Source organism: Drosophila hydei, unplaced genomic scaffold, assembly GCF_003285905.1.
Source record: "Drosophila hydei strain 15085-1641.00,03,60 unplaced genomic scaffold, DhydRS2 tig00000001-arrow-pilon, whole genome shotgun sequence".
Taxonomy (NCBI): Eukaryota; Metazoa; Arthropoda; class Insecta; order Diptera; family Drosophilidae; genus Drosophila; species Drosophila hydei.
In genome coordinates, this window is record NW_022045643.1 from 6,138,678 (window position 1) to 6,159,374 (window position 20,697).

Here is a 20,697-nt window from a genome sequence, read left to right on the forward strand (position 1 = left end):
AGCTTCATATAAATTGGCATATTTAAAGTTTGTATTGCCTTGGCAACTGCTTGAACAGAGAAACACCTTTATTTATTTTTGCAAACAAACAAAATGCGAAAAGTGAAGAAGAACATTTATCTCTTTCGCTGGCAGGCCTCGTTCGGGTCAAGTATGTGGTACAGTTGGCCAGCTGCTGCTCTGAGCGAGAGAGGCAAGCGGCGACCCACAGTCGTTGCTCAAGCGTAAACAACAGAACAGAAGGTTGCAACAACAACAACAACAACAACAACAACAACGGGAGCAATTTAGAAATGTCTTCTATTCTTGCAATTGGCGCGTTACGCTTGAAGTGTGGCAAACTGGGTTTTCGGTTAGGGTAAACTGACCTACAAGGGGCACATGAACTTGCAACTTTTGGCAAATGACTTGCCCCGCCATTCAAGCCCAAAGTCCCCTTTGATGCAGTTCGACGATGGCAGCGAGTTGGCGCAGCCAAGCGTCACGACCAAACGAGTTCACAAATGTAATTATTGAGCGTAGCAGCAAAAACTTGCAATGAACTGGTAACAAGTGCTGCTGCTGCTGCTTCTGCTTCCTCCACTGCGACTGCCATAGAAGTAGGCATTGTGGGGTTAATAAAGAGAGCAGCGAAACAACTGTTGCTGCAGGAACTCATAAATTTGAACACTTGTTCGACTCGAGGAAAACTAAATAAGTTGTTTGGCAACATATTAATGCGTGTGGCGCATGTGTGTGTGTGTGTGTGTGCATATAAAGTTGTTTATCAGGGGAGAGGGGGAGAGAGTGTGGGCGGCATAAATTGTAGTTTTATTTTAGGCTCGGACTCGGCCTAATGCAATAATAACGTAGATTTTATAGACACAAAAATAAGCTTCACAGCTGCCTCTGAACGGGTGTGCGTGTGTGTGTGTGTGTATTAATTTCACACATTTACACAGCACTTTTGTGTCTCATTTTTCTTCGTGCTGGCAAAACTTGCCTGCTTCGCACAAAACGCAGAAAATAAGAAAGGAAAATGCTCGTCGAGGGTGGGAGAGCTCAGCATAAAGTATACGACGCGTAGGCCAAACGAAAACAACTTTTGCACGTACGCTGACTTGTTGCCCACATGTGTGTGCGCCCACAACTCTCTCTCTCTCGCTGTGTGTGTGTGTTTGTTTTGATAAGAGTCATTTAGTGTGTGTGCGTGTGCGAGCGTAGCAAATTGAAATAAATCTTGACAAGTGCGCTGCGTACACTGCTTGGCAGCTTACAGCAAAACGAATTTCTTGGCCAAAAACAAGACGAGGCAGCAAATTAATAACTAGGCAGCAAGACGTCACGGCCATATACTACCCCACTTAGATTAATTATGCCTGGAAGGGGAGAGACAGCCTCGCCACACCCACACCCGCACCCTCATCCCCTCCACCTCTCTCACGCTCTGATATATTTGAGCACGTAAATTGCCTGCCTAGAGAAAAGTGAGTTAATAATTTAAAAACAAATGAAACAGAGTCAAAGAATAAAAAGGAAAAACAATTGTCTACTTATTTGCCTAAAGAGACCTCAAGACTCTCGGACAGCTCGCTTCACTGTTCGCTCAAGATAAGCTAAAAAGAAAAAATAAATGTTGCAAAAGTTTATTTATTGCATTGCAAATTCTTGTGTGTGTGGGCAGACCAACTGGGCGTAATATAAATATATATTTGTATATCAGTTACTTTTGAGTGGGTGTCACAATTCTCACAATTGCATGCTAGAAAAGGGTTTCCTTTTCCTGGCCCACGCAGTTCACACTGAAACAATATTTTTGCACAATTTCTGTATAAATATTTAAACCTTATCTGTGCCAGATATGTTTATTTTTAGCTATTCATAAGAAATATGTGAAAACCTTAAAGTCAAGCTAAGTTCAGCGATTTGAACTCATCTTTCTATGTAAAGCGCTGTGTGGGTTTGTTCAGTTTGCTAGAACTAAGCAGAGACTGAATGAGGCTTATCGTTGACAGAGAGACGAAAATAGAGGCAAAAAGATACATATCATTGCCAGATGGAGGCAAATAGAAGAGTACGAAGGCACAGCATTGCCTGATAGAGCTTGCTAGAAGAAAATCTGATAGAAATATTGATATAATTAGGTAGCTATTGGATTATGAAAGAGTATTTTGTTTAAGTTCCTTTAAATCCAATTCTCTGCGCCTGCAGCTCTACCCATTATCAATGCTGCTCTACACACCTCAGCTCTCTTCATTTCATATCACTTGATTATTCTCACATATATCTCCGCTTGTCTGCTGTTCATTTAAAAGCAACATTTCAAATCAAATCTTCAACTTACCGAGATCCAACAGAATTGCCACGCCTTTTAAATTAGCATTCACACAATTAAAATTCAAGGCGCTCAAGTAAAGTGGACTGCAGGGGAGGCAGATAAAGAACTCATGCAATGAATGTGGGGATTTTTATATGGTGCAGGACGTGAGGTCATGTTCGCAATAAATCTAAGGAAGAAGCAGAGCCAGAGCAGCGCCTGATGATTGCCCACTGGCAGTCACAAATCAAGCAACATCCCAGGTGGGTGGCTAATTAAATGACAGCAGCGAATGCGGGGTACGAAATTAACCTTTAATTTTTGATAAACAAGCTCGAGAAACACACTCTAAAAATATGCAAACCGAATGAATGAATGCAAATGAAGTGGACTCCAGCAGAGACAGAGGCAGCGAGAGGCAGAGGGTGAGTGAGCCAAGTGGAAGGGGGGACACAGACTCGGCTCAGCAGGTGGCGGCGACTGGGAATAACAAAGAAAAAACCAAACAAAAAAATATTGTAAATAACGTTGCTTGTGGGCGCGGCTGTTGGGTGGCGCCACGCAGCTTCCGGTGCTCTCGACAGCCGTTTACATAATTTCAATATGGCGGCTTTTGTAGGCGCGCGTGGCCAGCAGCCGAAACGGCCACTTAAAGGACATGCCAGCACCAGCCAGCACCAGCCAGCGCCAGGCAGGACTCACAGCAACAGAAGGCTGTTGTTATGCTAGGTGGTTGGGCCATTTTTTCATTGTGCCCGAGATGAAAATGTAACAAAATAAAAATTTGTGTTTATGTTTTACTTGATTTTTGTTTTCATCTGCACTAAATGAGCGAGCAAGAACGAATTGTGATAGGAAATGTGACATAAAGCAAATAATAGGACAGATATATTTATATATTTGCCTTCTCTTGTGTGTCCCATGTGGCGTGGCAGCAAATCATTCATTCATTCATTATGAATGACTCATTTGGACTCTTACATGCATTCACTAATGGTAGTCGGCTTGGCTGCCTACTTTATTGAATCTGTGCAAAGCAATGGCTGCTGCGGTAATTAAAGTAAATTATGCTGCGGCCCAGACAGCCGAGACTCTAGCAGGGCAGAGTCTGCAAGTCAATTAGTATATATAGTGTGATAGTAACTATAGCTCAGGCAGTTTTAGATATATTTCAGAAACACTTTTCGGCTAGGCGAATCGCTTTACTATAGCTACAGCTGCCCCAGGTATCTGGTTAGTTTCAGCTACAATTTATATTACAAATTTGTATTACTTACATTGCTTGAATTTGTATCGCAAACTTTTTAGAAGTTTGTTTGACTAAACAGATACTCAACTATTAATACATTTATCGCAATAAGGTGATGGAGGCTGCTCGACTAGGCTCTCTCTCAGTCTATCAATTTCTATCAATCTCTCTCATACACTCTTACTCACTCTTTTTCGTTCTGTCTCCCTCTCTCACACACCACTCTCTCTGTGTGTCTCTCTCGATCTTTCTACCCCTCTCTCTAATTTTTAAAAAATTTTTCAAATGTGTTCAAGACTTTCTTGAAACCAATTTAAAAACTCATCCATTTAATTTTTTTTTTAATATACAAATTTGAAATTCAAAACGAAATCTTGCTTAGATAATATGTATTAAACAATTGTGTTTCATTTTGAAACATCTATTCATTTCATCATCAAGTCCTCGCTTAGCTAATTCAAAGTCCTTCACAAGCTGAGATAAAATTGCAGAGCATTGCAGCTTCGTCGCTTTTGGTACTTCTTCAATTTGCTTTTGTTATTTGACGTCTTTTGCTTTTATTTCATTTTTATTATTTCGTTGTTATTTGTTCTCATCCTTCAGGGCAGCTGCCCACTTTTGACACTTATTTTTGACAGCTTAAGGACATTTGAGGGTCATGCACTTAACATGAGTGCGGGATTCGAGCCTGGGATTCTCGTTGAATTTCAAAATTGTTTGCATGTCTGAGATTTGTGGCAGTTTATTATGAATATGTATACATAAATATATATATAAATATATATATAGGTAGGTAGCTATATATGTATATATAAGTCAGCTCGTGCTGTATGTCCAAGAGGCGTGGCTGCTTGGAGCTAAGCAAAGCAAATTCATTATGAATGGGGAGCGCCTGGTTGGGCGCTCACATTTTTTGGCTCTCTAACATGCATTTTGTGTGTGTGTATGGACAACTATTTACTAATGGTGGTCGGGTTGGCTGACGACTTTATTGAACCTATGCAAAGCAACGGCTGCTGCTGTAATTAAATTAAATTATGCTCTTGCCAAGAGCAAGGCATTCCAGGCTCTAGCAACGGCTCCGACTCCGACTCCGACTCCAGCTCCGGCTCCGGCTCGGGCGCCTGCTCTAGCTACCCCGTCTGGCAGTTTTCAATGCTTTGTCACATTAAAATTTAGTGTTGCTTTTAAGTGCCGGTAATAAGATATTTTGTATGCTTCTGGGCATTGGACAACACATCAGGCGCAGCCATGTGCTATATCCCCCTCAGTCTATCTCCCTCTCTAGCTAGGGCTATGTGTGTGACAAAAGCAGTTTGCATAATTTAAAAGGCCTAAAAAGCAACTATAAGTTTCGCTTGGCATTGGATATTTTTGGCAAAGATGTTGCACACACAGTTGATGGTGGCTTGAGCTACATTTGGAGGGGTTTTGGGTTACAGAGCACGCTTTAAGTCTTTGCCCATTCGTGTTCACAGCTCGGTTTACACGACCGCAGAGAAGGGTTGCGACAATTTAAGCATTATATGACAACAGCTGCCTCAAGCTAACCCAAAACACAGCTGCCCATCATAAGCATGAAATAAATTCCTAAACTGTTCTAATTAAGTGGACAAAAAGGCAATCGTCAAGGGTCTGTACTCAGCTGTACTCCACATAAGAAGAGCTTTGCTCTACTAATATGGAAATGTGGAATCATTTTGAAACTGTGATAAGGAGTTTATCCATCAAGAAGTGCCTGACCTAATGATAGATTATATGAAATTGAAAATAAGTCAGAAAAGAGTCTTTAAGCTCTTTGGATAGTGACGTGAGAGGTGGAGACATTTGTTTTACATATTTAAAATTTAATTTTAAATTTAATTTAAGCGCTCATTGAAAGTTTACATAAAATAATAAAGCTCTTAGTTAAAAGTATCTCATACTTATAACTCACAATGTTTTCTATCTGCCTTCTCTCATATGAACTTTCAAGAGCTTTTCATATGTGCTTTCAGGAGCTTTCATATTGCTTTCTCCGCCTCAACACAAACATAAAATAACTTGAAAATCTTAAAGTTTTACGTTATGCTTAAATATGCTTAAATATATAAATGTGCTTCTCAATATCTTCAGCCTCAAAACCTTTATTGGTAATTCCACATGAAATTCTTAGCCTCTTTGCAGCATGCTATCAGAACTTTTCAATACATTTCCTCTCGTCCGAAAGCTGCTCAAAATATCAAAGTTCTGCTGCAATCAATGCGCTGTCCAAGTTCAAGTAAATCACAACAGTTTCTGGAGTTTTCGTTAGAGAAACAAACTTAAAATAGATCGATTTTCCGAACTCTCCCGTTCAGTTATTTGTTTTGTAATCAGCGCTATCAGGAGCAAAGCACGTTTAAGCTTACGACGACAACAGGAACTGAGATGGGGGCAAGGCACAACAGTTACAAAGAAATGTTGGCAGACGTGTTAAGCGCCTTAAAGTATGCAACGACGACATTGCAGACTCAGGTCGGAGACACGTGTGTCATTAGCACCGAAACTGGAGCTGGCACAGCTCAAACTCAACTTGATGGACAATTGTGTTGGTGGGCGTGGCACACACACTCAACTGGCTGTGTAAGTGACCCTGCCTCCGTGCTAGTTGTCCTGCACAGCAGTCATAATCATAGCGCTTATCGTTAGTTCTGCCCTGTTCTATTTGCACCGAACTTCATAAAGGTGTCTCCCCAGAGAAGTGTGCTTCAGGTTGAGTTGTGAGTGCTGCTCTACCTCCCTCGCTCCCCCTCCCTCTCTCTCACTCTCCAACGTTGTCACTGCTCTCTGTATCTGTCCAAGCTTAATTGTGCTACGGGGAACGCTTAGCAACAGCCACATTGACATTGTTTTTCCCTGCCCAGTCCCCGCCTCCCTCATCTTAATTTGCATTGCTTGACTTTTGAGCCAAGAAATTTGCTTTTATAAAATTCATTTTTTATGCTGGTCACTGAAAAGTTTTACCCCAAACCTAATTGCTTGTAGAAGTGGCACAAGAAAATGCAAAAAACAAAGTTTTTTTTGGAAAACAGTAAATTGAAATTGTAAAACATTAGAGATAATATAATTATATGTATACTCTGGCTTTTGCTTGATATTTATAGGTATGAAATATATATTTGAAAGAGATATGATATGAGTCTTTTATGCAGCTTCTAAAATGGATTTTGTTTATTAAATTGAATGACTTTTCCTTTTATACAATTGCTTCTCCGCACATCATTTGTCATATATATACCCTGTAAATAAATGTGTCTGTTGTTGCTGTTGTTGTTGTTTTATAAATATTACAACGCCTTGCACTCAACTGCTTTCGCCCAGCTCCATTTCCGTTTGGCATTGGCAGCTGGCGCTCTCGCGTATCGATTAATTGATTGATGAACATGCTATGAATAGCAGATGAAGGTGATGTTATTACACATAACATATGAAGCGATAAGCAATACACAGCCACACACACCCGCACACCAACACACGCGTGTGTGCAGCCTCAGCATTGCATACTTTTTTGCGCGCTCTATAAAAATTTGAAGCGAGCTATGGAAATGGCTGTGGAAGGCATATATGTTTGTGTATGAATGTATGTGTGTGTGTATGTGTGTGTGTATGTGCATGTATGTATGAACGTGCTAGGTGCCAGGCACGTGAGTGCCGAGAAGCAAAGCAAAAAAGTGCTGCTCTTGGGGTAGCGGCATGAAAAATTGTTTGTATTGCATATTTTTAGGGGCTGACGCCAGGGAAGCGGCCAAGCGTGAAACATGTTATCGAAGCGCTTTTAATGGAATTAATGCAGTAAAAAAGAGACCAGGCAGACGCCCATACACACACGCACACACACAGACACCCAGACACACTAAAGGCAGCCTAAGGAATGCAAAATGAATTAAATTTAAGGCTCGAGCCAAAAATCCTTTGATTTGCTTTAAGCCTGCTACCTTCTTAGAGCTTCTATGGCTTTATTAAACTGTTTTGCGCAGGTGCTGAAGCCGTGTCGGGGCCAAAGGTTTAAATTTCATTAATTTCTTGTAATTTGGCTATTAATTAAAAATCAACAGTTGCTTTGTGTGTGAGCAGCTGCTTCCAAAATACTCTACGACAGCAGAGAGTTCGGCACTTTGAGTGGAAATTGTATTACGAGTGAAAGAGTAGCAAAAGCGACAAATTGACTAATTGAACCCCTGAAGCTTGTCAACTATGGAAGGCAAGAGTCTTAGTTGTGAATAAAAACTGTATAGAATGATGTTTATAGTTTTTTTTGGGAGATATTTAAATAGTGTCATTTATAATATACTTAGAAGTCTTGCTAGGAATATAAAGAAGATTTAAAAAAAATAAAAATCAATTCAAAAAATAAATAAAATATTCATAAATGAAATATGTGATATATAGGGTGAATATATAGCATCAATATGAGCATATATATATATATATATATATGTATATATATATGCAATACGAAATGGATCGAGCTTTTTATTTGTTTCTGATTGGATTTTAAAAGTATATTAATTCGATTATTAATTGCTTTAATATATCAATATGGTTATCAATATATATTTATCGATATAAAGCTATCGATATTGTTATCGCCTTTACTTGCTCATCATTTCTCGCAGATATCTATATAAATTTATACCAACTTAAGATAAATTTACGAATACTATATAAAGTCTATTTCAAAAGTCTGATTCTATTATTCTTGAGTGCGTAGTCTCTCCCAAACACTTCATGGCCAGAGCAAACCTTGTCAATCATCGAAAATTGTATTATTATTGAAAGAGTATATATATTGAAAGAGTATTTGAAATTCACCCCAAAGCTCAAACTTTTCCATTTTTTCAACACTTCGTGTCACAAAGGACAGCCAAAGCCAGCGGCGTTCGTTAGATATGCAAAAATAAAAAAGTCGAAAAAGTATGGGCTACACTATGCTACATGGAGCTCGGGCAATTGAGTTATGAACGCGCGTGTGTGGGTGTGTGTGTGTGTGTGATGCGTAATTAGGCAAAAACATATTACTTTAATGACTGGGACATGCAGCTAGCCAAGATTTAATTATGAGGCAACAGCAAGCGGCCAAGCGGGCAAATTGAATTCTGGCTGCCAAGCGCAAAAGGACGCAGGACACAGTACCAGCTACAGCTACAGCAGCAGCAGCAGCAGCTGCCCTCAATGCCACGCCCACAGCGGCAAACGCCCACTCTATAGTAAACTCTACCAAAATTGACCATTAAAATCGTTTATGCATTTTGTGTGCTGCTTGCTGCTCTAATTGGTTTTGCTGCTGCTGCTGTTGTCGTTGCTGTTGCTGTGCAGCATGAGAGAGGCCATAATAAAATATTATTATTAGAAATTAAATTTTTATGCGTGTTGCTAGCGCGCCTTTTATTGCACACTTTTAGGTGATTGGCTGCAGTCAAGGAAGTCGTCAATTTTAATGCCAGAACTTTGAATTCGAAATGAAACTGAGTAGGTAGACTATTGGAGTATATAGCTTAACGTACACTAGCTAACATGAGTTGTGTTTACCTAGCCCAACTGGAAATCTATTTAAATTCAAGTTAATTTTATGAGACGTCTTTAGTTTAATGTGAGATGAGTAACGAGTCGAAGATAAACACAGAGCACAAGACCGCAAAATGCAAGCCACACACGTACACACACTCACACATACCCACACACACACACATGGGAGCTGAGAATGTGTCTCTGTCAGGCAGTTATCGCTGAATTATGCGGGCTGTTGACAGAGGAGTTCGTCTATGGCTAAGTGTGGGCTAACCCAAGTGCTGAGTACGCTTAGCCTAAGCCACAAGTACACACACCAACACACACACACACACACGCAGTGAATGCTAAATGACACAGAGAAATTCAATGTCAAAGCGTTGGCGCACAAAAGAATGCTACGATGTGTAGAAGAAGAAGAAGAAGCGGCAAGACGAGGCAAAGGACGAGTACAAACGGACATGGACATGGACACGGACAGTAGCTAGTTGCGTCAATGGTGATGATGACAATGATGATGGCAGCCAGACACACACACACACATACATAGAGAAAGAGAGAGGAACACACATACACACTTACGGCGTCGTTCACACAGCTAAATGTGAAAAAGTTTGATTTGCAGCCGGAGAAAGGACGCAGGAAATGGTCTACATGGAAAAAAGATGTTGAAATATATGAGGAAAGCAAGCAGAAAGTTTTTTTGCGTTGCTGCGGAAACGGAAATAGAATTATAAAAGCCAAGCTAAAGACGTTTACACACCATACAAAAAGCAAATGCCAACTTAAGGGGTGAGCCAGCGAGCGAGACAGAGCCAGAGAGGGCGCAGGAGAGACACACATGTCGAGCAGATAAGAAAACTGTTTGCCAAAGGCTTAATGCTATGGCTGTATATCTGTGTTTGTGAGCAGGGGAAACTTTTTGCCAAGTTCGTTGGGGCGCAAAATTTATGAACAGACAACCACAAAACTGTGTGTGCCATGGGCGGGGAGTGTGGGGTGGGCTTGAATCAAAAATGAAGTGCGATTTATGGTCATACAAATCAAAGTTTGGTGCTTGAGTTGATTGCTAACAATCTTTTGTATGCCAGTGTTGCTGGAAATGCGACAAGCGGCAGCAGGAGATGGCGAGAGGGCGTTTTAGGCTTGACTATGAATGGAAATTCTGTAATATTTGACACTCGCTTGGCTGACTGCAGGTGTGGCCAAAGAGATTTGTGGCACAAATTAGTTGAAAACGCTCTGAAAAATGAGGTGATAAATTTGGCAGAAACTTTTCAATTGAATGGGCTTGCCGGGCTTGCTTTATGAACAATTATCAAAGCTGTGGTGAAATTTTGCTAGCATTTTGCCACAGCTCAGCTGATCTGTGTGAGGCACAAAAACTTTTGCAAACCAGCTGGCGAACACACATTTACACACACACACCCACACACACACATAGCCAAGGGGCGTTAATGTGAATGGCCAATACTCAAGTTTCCAGCGGTTTAGTTTATGAGTTTCAATTTGGAAACGAACGAGGCATTGGCTACGGTTTAGGCCTTCGTCGGGCTTGTGCTGTCATGCATTTATTGAGTCACTAATTTGACTATTGTTCGCCCCAGGGCCCAAGGGAGATTGATTTGAAGTGTTTGCTCAGCTCAGGTGAAATGCTTTCCGGCCAGATGAAAGGATTGATGTGATTTAAGTGATTACAAACTTTAAATGAGAATCCAAGGGGAAATCAAAGTAAAATGTGAATTGAATGAGGTCCCGAAATAGAAAAGACCTCGGCCAAGATAATTATAGTTCATATATATGTTTGCACATCATAATTAAATTAAAGTAAATATGCCTTGCTTTAATTATAATCAAGTTAGCTCGTAAATCTCGGGTTGAGTTCAGCTTTTTAAGCCTTGGCAGCCAGTTAAGTTCAGACTTTGGCTAACCCAGGCACCAGCAGCGGCAGCCAAACAAAGGTTATGTGTGCAGTCCTAACGATAGCCCGCATCACCTTAGGCCAGAGCCCCGACCCTAGCCCAAGCCCAAGCCCTAGCAAGTCGGCGACGCATTTGGCACGGCTAATTCAGCACAACATACGACGCATTACAGTTATAGTGGCAGGACAATCAGGACGAGCAGTTCGGGCTGTGGCGTTGCAGAGGATTTGCTACTTGAGAAATTGAATATTTCACATGTCTGTTTGAATTTTATACAGCGCAGAGGAAGGCAGCAGCGGAAAAAGGAAGTCTACCAGAGAAATAGAAGATAAAAATAAGAGAAAAGAAAAAAATGTGCGAAAACCTAACCAGCAAACCAAATAGGAAAATTGAAAAATACAAAAAAGAAAATAAAATTGAGAAAGGAAAAAATAAATCGAGAGAAGCTGCTGCAGCAGCAGCACCAACAAGAGAAACGTGAAACGCCTGGGCGCCTAATTTAATATTCCACAGAGCAGGAAATTTGTGGACTAGAGAGAGATAGACAGTCGAAATAGAGGCAGACAGGAGTAGAGAAAGGACAGGCAGACAGACAGTTCAGGCACAACTGATTGTCGTTTATGAGAGAAAGATAGATAGAGTGAGAGAGAGAGAGAGAGAGAGTCGCTGATCCATGCCCTAACCTGCTTACCCTTTTTGCTCCTTTATAATAGTTTACACTGACAAACGAGTAAAATAAATGATATATTTTTATCATATGTAAACACCCACACGAACATAGGAACTTCTATCAAATGAAGCGTAAATTTCAAATTATCTTTAAGGCTTTTAAGCTGATAAGTAAATTGTTTTTTTATGTGTTTTGAAACCCTTGAAAATAGGTCAAAAGGAATTCTTGGAAACAAATTTCAGAATACAGTTTGAATGTTAAATCAATCAAGAAGCTAAATTATTATATAAATGTTGACATTTTTTTATTGACACAGAGAGACACAGAGCGAGAAAGAGAGAGAGAGAGAAAGCGAGAACTCTAGAATTAGAGAGAGAATTTCAATAGAGTCATCGATATACCCAAGTGTACCTATATGTACCTACATGGACCTATGTGTACATCTGTGTACCAACGCGTCTCTATGAGTACCAATGTCTACAGAAGTGTACCTATATGTACCTTTGTGCACCTTCAAGTCCCTACTGTAAGAATTCCATTTATTCCTATTGAAAATCATGATTACACAATAAATAAAAAATATATTATTTTTTCGCTTATGTTGACCAATAAGACCCCTTAGAGCTAGCCACTAAGCCAATGGCCAGGCTAAAAACTTAACTTCCCATACCATATGCTTGGCCCTCTGACTAAGGACAACAAATCAAAAGCCCATATTTGCTTTGCATAGTTTGTGGACACGAGCAAAGCAAACGGAACGCAAGAAGCGGCCAAAATCGAAACAGAGAAACCCATAAATAAATCAATGCAGGGCAGAAGAAACGGAGAAAAGAAGAAAAGGGAGGAGAATATGTTTGGCCATAATGTAAACATTTAAATTTACATGCCAGTCGACTTTGAGGCTGGCAGACGAGCGAAGAGAAGAACGAAATAAAAGAAAGAAAGAGCCAGAAATAATATTTATGGCCTACTTAAAGGCTTACTTAGGCGCCTCAGCCGCTCTTAGGGCCACTTTAATTTCAATTTTCGAAAATTTGCATTGCTCTTTGGCTCTCTGGCGCTGTGAGCCACTGTCTAACAAACTGGTTGCCATGCAAATTGAATCATTTTTGTTCATTTCAACAGCAACTCAATTTCGCCATGGAGACCCATACAAAAAAAGAGCTTTCTCTTTCTGTGTGAGTGTGTCTGTGTGCGTGTGTGTGGGAGTCTTGAAGGTGTCTCGAGCAAAGGAAAAATGTGTCGTTCTTTTGAATTTATGATACTAAACACACAACACGCGCTGAGCCAAAGGTTGAATAGGGACTTTATTCATATGGCTGCGCTCCATTTGAATGGCCCAGCGATTGTATACTGTGTACTCTAGAGTTCACTGCGTGCACTGCACTTTTGCTGCCTCGTTTTGTGTTGAATAATAATAATAATTTTTAACTTTCTTGCTCACCTCTTGCAGATCGCACCATCAGCGAACATGAGAACAAAAATGTGGTCCTCCCCTGTCCGGTGAATGAACAGAAATGCGGGAAGCTGCACTCGCTCAACTGGTTCAAAGGCGACGATCGCATTGCGGCAATGCTGCTTGGCGATAGTAATGTGACAAGTGTGAATGATGAGTTTAAGAATAGGTAAGACTAGCCAAAATGATAAGAATCTAACGAGAGCTGTAACTATTTGTATGCACCATTCTTTCAGAGTGACTGTTGAGCAAAATCCATACAGATTAGTTATTAAGGACTTGAGAATATCTGACGAGGATATATATCTATGTGATACAACATTTTTTATACCAGAAGAAACGTGTGATAACTTCAATGGCTATCGTGTCGAATTGAGAGTCTTAGGTAAGTTACTAACCAAGCCACCGCTCGCCTCTGCCTTTTGCATGTTTCCATAACTGCTCAAACTCATCTCGCTTAATAACTATTTTTGATTTGCGCTTATGTTTCGAGTATAACTTGTAAAATGCTTTCGTATTCTGTTTGCTTATTGAATCTAATTAAACTAACTGCTAAACTAACCTATAAACTGAACGCATATCATAAATAATATATATGTTTTGTGCATGGAATTTGTATGGAGCGGCAAAAGCAACTGCAAGGATCTTGCATGTTCAACGAGCCTCCGATCTAAGCGCGTTTTATGCTTACTGTGTTTGTCCTCGCCCCAAAATAACAAAAATATTTTGCTTAATTTTGTGCAATCAAATGGAAAATGCAATCAAAAGGTTTTGTTTAAAAAATTTAGATAAATATTTTGAAATGTTATTTGTAGCTTCAAACATCCCATAGAGCTGTAATAAAATCTTAAAATATAATATTTATGACTAAATGTCAACTAGCATTTAGCTGTCAATTTCCTAAAATTGTTGCAATTTTTCTCTATTTTTATTGAGCCACCATAAAGCAGAACTATTCATTCAATTTGTATAAGAACTTTGAGCAGTTCCACAACAATTTACAATTCAAAATAACTTCAAATTGCCAAATCGATTGCATTTTCACTTTGACTTTATTTCAATGCAAGTGAATATACAAATAAATATACATATATCCATATGAAAATACTTTTTTTGTGCCTGCCTGCCTAAAACATTCTATTTTGTATATATATAAACTAAAACTAAACCAAATATAACTTTTATGCATTAGTATATATATATGTATATGAAAATGTTCGAAATCCCTTGCAGAGTGCAAATCGAAAACTTTACTTTTAACCGCTCTACTCTTTTACCATAACATTTGAACGTGTCAAAACTCATGCAAATATTTTCTCTTAACTGATTGTCCCACAAAAACATAAAAAAATAAAAAAAAATATCTGAAAAATCGCATACAAACGCTCGTCCACATCGACATGGAATTTCAATATATATACATTACACAACTATCTATATATATCTATATATGTATTTCTATATATATATATATGCATTGCTATCAAAAACTCAAACAAATTCGCTCCACCAAAAACTAAAAACTAACAACAAATATACCAAAAAAATCAATACATGACAAAAACCGAAAAAAAAACAACATAAAATGAAACCAACAAAAAAAAAAACATAAATCAAATTCCACGCCACGCCCCACTTCTGTTCATCAACACCGCCTCCTTTCGATTCATACGTGTGCACCCACCAAAAAAATTGATTTCCTACTCCAAAAAACTGTATTGAACTGTGTGCTCTGCCCCTCACTCCCCCACCCACCTGAAAAACTTTAAACTGATGTGAAACTCAACCTAAAACAAATAACTTAAATTCCAAAAAACGCTTTAAATTAAATTTGATTTCTTAAAACTAAAACAAAAACCAACATAAAATCAAAAATCCAAAACCAAACAACCAAACGTTTTTGGCTATGCATTTACAAAAATAAAAATAAATATAAAAACAACTACGCAAAACTAAACGTAGAAAACCTTGGTAAATTTAACTTATAATAAACATCATATTTAATTCAATTCTCTTATCATTTTATCAATTTAGTTGACTGCCAATTAAAGCAAAAGAAATATCATTTTCTTAAGTTTTTTAACTGAATGAGAATGTTTTCATTAAATATTTTATTATTTATTTGAATTTAATTATTTTTAAATATTTTATTTATTATATTTAGCTCATTCAAAGCTTTTCATTTGAAAAATTAATTCTATTTAATTAATTTTTATTCATTTTCATTTAATTACTCCTCCTAATTTCTTATAATTTCTGCTAATAATATTTTTTATATACAATGCAAATCAAATATGATTTATTAAAAACACAAATTCAACATTTTTACCTCCCAACAAAAAAATGAAAAATATATGTAAAAATGCAAAAATGAAAAAAAATTGATTTGAACTACGCACGAACAAACACACACCCATACAAACACACACACACACTCACACATACACACACTAACACACGAATGTGGTTGGATGTTGGATGTGCAGTGCCACCCACTGAGGTCGTGATTTTGGACGCAAAGGGTGACCGCATCGAGAATGGCAGCATCGTGGGACCCATGCAGGAGCGCCAGAGCTTGAAGGCAACCTGTACGGTGAAGAACACACGACCCCAGCCAGATGTGGGCTGGTGGCGTGGCAGCAAGCGGCTGGCCACATGTGAGTATTGCCCTTAACCAACTAGTATGTGGCAAGAAGGTAGCAAATCGCATAAAGGTTTTCCTCATAAAAACAGCTGAAGCGCGTTTATTGATTCCCCCAAATGCTTGAGCAGCTCTAACTGGTTGGGGTTTAGCGGGGCTTAGCGGGGTTCGAACGAACTAAGCAGCCAATTTGATGCATAAGCAGGAGTTGGAGCTGGAGCTGGCGACGTGGTTTACGATGCGCCACAAAGTTTATGCAGTGACTGACGAGCGAGGTCATAAAGCCAGGTCCAGGCCACGGAAGGATTTGGCTGCTTATCAATGTCAGTTTTCTTCCTTTTTTTCGCCTTTGGCATAGGCAAATGTTCTCGGCCGCGCCCATAAAACGCCAAGCCCTTTTATTGTGAAGCATAAAAATAAACTTCGAGGCGATTTTCATTAAATTTTTAAGAGCCTTCGCTGCAGCTCCAGTGAAATTAATTGATTTCTATTTTAAAAGCCGAGCGAGCTGGCATCCATTACATTAGCTTAAGCAGAATTTAAAGCCGCCACTCGAAATGTTTGTGGAATTTTTGGTTTACCGTTCGCCGGCCTTGAAAGCCACTTAAACTAATTTTTATGCCCCGAAAATCCCGGGCAGCAATTTACAAAGGCAGCAACAACATTTTCATTTTCATTTTTCTTTTTTCTTTTTAATTTTCCTGTATTTAATTTTTGTTCTTGTTTCTTTTTTGTATTTTTGGCCCTCTAATTGGCCTTCGGTCTGTGGTTTGCAACCCTTGCTGAGCTGACGACGGGCCACGATTCCTGACCCAATCTTTGATTCCAGGCGAAATTTTATTTATTTTTGGTCTTAAAAGCCTTTGCTTATCATAATTGCTTGTAATTAGGAAAATAACGCACCTGGAAAAACAGGAAATGTAAAAGTTAGCAGTCACTTTAGGACGCAGCAGTCAGCATCCAGCAGCCAGCAGTGGGATCTGCTGCAAAATATACTCTGTCAAATACTTGATACTTGCTTCTCTTCGCCACAGACTCGCCTACTCATGACTTGCACGATGGCCTCTACACGTCCACGCTCGAGCTGGAATGGGCTTTGTCTCGCGACGATCTGGCCCAGGATATTGAATGTCGCGTCGAATCGGCAGCTATTAAGAATGCAATTGTTACCAAATTCGGCGTCGATTTGCAAGGTGAGTCATCATTTCGATAACGATAAACAATAAACGATAAACGTAAGCCGCAACAACTCATGCTCCGCTCTGTCTGTCCTAAAAGCCAGCTATGAGTCAGCAGCTGTAGAAATTGGCAATATATTTATGTAGGTGTGCTTAGAGTGCTTAGTTATATGAGTTGCTTAGCGAAAAGGGTTCGTTTTACGACTTTGTTTTCCAGTTTACAGTGCATAAAATACAATGTTCCAAAAGGAACGAAAGGTTGCTCATAAAATTTTGCTACTAGAAAGTCCTAAAAGTCACTAATGAAAGTTCGGGTGTAATAAATGGGATTATTCTAAATTAAATTTAATGAAAATTTATTTCATTTTTATTGGAATTATAAATTTAAAAAAAAATTACCAATGAAATTTTAAATATTTTTGCTAATTTAAAGTTAAATATTTACAATTCAATATTCAATTGAAAAAAATAATTTATTATAAATAAATATAAAAAATTTATACATAAATTGAAAGGGATACTTTTTTCTTGAAATTAAGCCAATGAATTTTGTTTAATGGCAGCAATATTTTATATCGATTCAACTTCGATTGACAAATTACAGCTTAAAGCTGTTAACTTTTTGTTTTATTTTTTACACAAAAAAAAGCATTTGATTGTGTTGCTTTAATTAACATTAATTAAAAAGCGTAATAAATTTGCAAAGGCTAAAACAACAACAGCGACAACATTCACGCGACACTTTGACATGTTTTGGGTTCATTAACCCAGCCCGAACCCAAGCTGAATTTTCGGGGCAAACCTTTTAATTGCAACAACAACAACAACAACGCCAACAACAAGAGAAACACGAACAGAATCCCTTAGGCGCCTGAAAGCGTTTTGAAAATCATGCAAATAAATTTTTTCTAATTAAATGCTGACAATATCGAGTGACATTTACTGCCTCCTCCTCCCCTCGCGATGTTCTTACTCTTCAATTTTTCATATCCCTTCCAGTTTTTTTGTCATATTGACGAATGATTTGACATTTTTTGTTGCAGCAATTAATGAATGTCATTAAGAGTAACATAAAACTAAGCCAACTAAGCCAAGTTTTTCATTTGCAAAGTGGACGCAGTCAGTTGATTGATAGCCCAACCAAACCCTAAGCCTAAAACATTTACCAATCAATTGAAAATGTAGGCAATGGCACTCGATATGAGCCTCAGGCAGCCCGCATGCAAATTGCCATTATTAATGTTTTATATTATGAATAAGTCGAGGTGGAGCGGCAGAACAAGCATAGCCTAGAGCCCAGACAAAACCCAATTACAAGTCGAGCATTTTAAGCAATTTTCGAACAGGCGCCCCAACTACTTTTCACCATTTTTATTTCCATTTCTGCAGTTCGGCCGACGAGCATCGACATCAATGGAGTGGAGCACCACACGGTGCAGGGCAGCAAAGTGGTGCTAACATGTGACGTAAGTATTGGTTGAGCTTAAAATTAAACGTAAACTTGATTTACGTGAAGCCTTGTGCTAACGAAGGGACGCCACGTTCAGGCCTAGCAGTTGCCTTAGAGTTAGACATATGGGGGAGAATTTAATGGAATACATAATAGCTCGTATAGAACACTCAATATGGTGTAGATCTACATATTCTGAAAGGTATAAGAAAATATAAAAGTTAAGTAATATGCCTCTCGATAAGTAACTTTTTATATCTTTTTTTCTTTATATCTTTTATTAGAAAAATTTAATATAAAATAAAATATTCTTTTCATAAAAACATTTTTTTATATTTGTATATGTAATAATAAAATATAATCAAAATATTTTTAATCTAGCACAGAATCTACACATTCTATAGCAACTAGCTCGGAGTTTAGACTTTTTATTATATACTTAAATATCATGTGCCAGAAACAAAATTCCAATCAAGCATAATTTTTAAAGATTTCGCTTAAGAAATTTATTCAAATCACATCTTTTGTGAATCGAAAAAATTAAATTTCTTCGCATATTTATATCGGATTATGATATATATCTATATATATATTATAAAATATATATATAAAATATAAATATTATACAATTAATTAAATATAATTTTTATTTATATAAATGTTATTTGCATATATTCCTCAGTCTTCGCAACATTTCAGTGTTATATGCCATATTTTGCTTCCATACACAGAAATCTTTGCATAGTCTTGATCATTTTTAAAGACTCTACATTTATTAGGAGGTCTGTAAACGCTTTGTCCATTGTACGCTGCACTGTTGAGCTGTCAGCTCTCAGGTTTTCAGGGCCTGCTGCTCAGGCCTGTCCTTTGTCGCTGCAGTCCGAGTAATTGACAATAATTAACTGTCAATTATTTTGCGATTTTTCGTCCGCAACGAGACCATATGTGTGTGGGTGTAGTCTATGGAACGAGCCAAGTCACAGGCACAGACTGAGCTTTTGCAGCTAGTCAAACGACAATGCCTTGTCATTTGCTTGGGCCTCTGTCTCTCTCTCTCTCTCTCTCTCTCTCTCTCTCTGTCTGCGTGCCTTGTTGCGATTGCATTTTAATGGAAAAGCGCTCAATTGGCTGCAGTTTAGCAGCACTTTGAGAGAAAGGACCTGCCTCGTGTGCACTGTGTAAAATTATGCAAAATTGTCTATTGATTGCGTATTATGTTTAATGGAATTTCATGCAATTGTTTTACTGCCTAGCTACCTAGCAGTGACAGTCAGGTAAAAATTGTTCCAGTAATGGCAATATATGCATGAATATGCGCACTGGCTAATGGAAATTTAATGGCAATTGCTGCGACTTGTCGCCAAGCAGCGCCCAGCCCCCGCAACAGCATAGCCAATCACATAACGCATACCCCCATCGGGCAGCTCTCTCCCTCTCTCTCTCGATATATATGTAACTGATTGTATTTTCTTTACCTCTACGCACAGATACACGGCGCACGACCCGCGGTTAACCTGACCTGGTATAATACAACTTCGGTCATCAGTGGCGAGGAGAACGAACTTACTGAAATACGCACCAAGGCTGTGAGTAGTTCAAAATCAATTTGTGATTGAGGTAATTCCATGTTATTTGCTTTGACAGTTCGAGAAGGAGGATGGCACCTATCACACGCAGTCCGAGTTGATCTTTAATGCCACACGCTTCGAAAATGATCGCGTCTTCCGCTGCGAGGCTGAAAATATTGTGCTGCAAATCAATCGCGAGAAGCCCATGTCCTCGGCTCTTACTTTGGAAGTTATGTGTAAGTACAAATAGGCTCAAACAGTGTTGTAAAACTCTAAAATTCATGGCTTTACCTCTTATTGTTATGCTATTTGTATGATTAAATATTCTACAAGCTACTTATTCATCGCTTTCTCTCACTTGACCCCCCTCTCTTCACACAGATCCGCCCGTTGTCAAGGTCAGTCCTCCGGAAATGGTCACAAATACCAGCGAAATTGTGCTGCTCAATTGTGAATATGTGGCAAATCCAGCCTCTCTCACGCAGGTCGTTTGGTAAGTCCCCAAAACCTAACCTAAAAATACTAAGCCAAAAATGAAATAAATAAAAAAAAAAACTGTTGAAAGTAAAATAAATAAAACGCGCTGAGCGCCAAAGTCAAAAGCGAAAGGCAAACGAATTTAAATTGCTTTTAAATTCAGCACACAAAATACACGCACATGTGACAGAGAAGGCGATAGGGCACTGGGTGCTAAAGCGAGATAGCGAATGGGGCCAGAGGCAAGAGCTGACGCGCTCT

The 20,697-nt window shown here is 38.8% G+C and overlaps 1 protein-coding gene across 13 annotated transcripts in view; it reads left to right on the top strand.

The window, feature by feature from the left end:
* Window positions 1–20,697, top strand: part of LOC111595754 (hemicentin-1) — an 89,048-nt gene that overhangs the window by 42,317 nt on the left and 26,034 nt on the right. For 8 of the 13 annotated variants that reach the window (XR_002751215.2, XM_023309623.2, XM_023309616.2 and 5 more), the window contains exons 3-11: window positions 13,120–13,291; window positions 13,359–13,507; window positions 15,085–15,093; window positions 15,609–15,779; window positions 16,798–16,956; window positions 18,331–18,407; window positions 19,879–19,977; window positions 20,036–20,195; window positions 20,341–20,452. Coding sequence is in view for 11 of the 13 variants with exons in the window: in XM_023309623.2 (XP_023165391.2) it covers window positions 13,120–13,291; window positions 13,359–13,507; window positions 15,085–15,093; window positions 15,609–15,779; window positions 16,798–16,956; window positions 18,331–18,407; window positions 19,879–19,977; window positions 20,036–20,195; window positions 20,341–20,452 (1,108 nt within the window). In the remaining 2 variants the exon portion in view is untranslated. The remainder of the gene's footprint in view (window positions 1–13,119; window positions 13,292–13,358; window positions 13,508–15,084; window positions 15,094–15,608; window positions 15,780–16,797; window positions 16,957–18,330; window positions 18,408–19,878; window positions 19,978–20,035; window positions 20,196–20,340; window positions 20,453–20,697) is intronic. The other 5 variants (XR_002751217.2, XM_023309624.2, XM_023309625.2 and 2 more) reach the window with 1 other exon arrangement.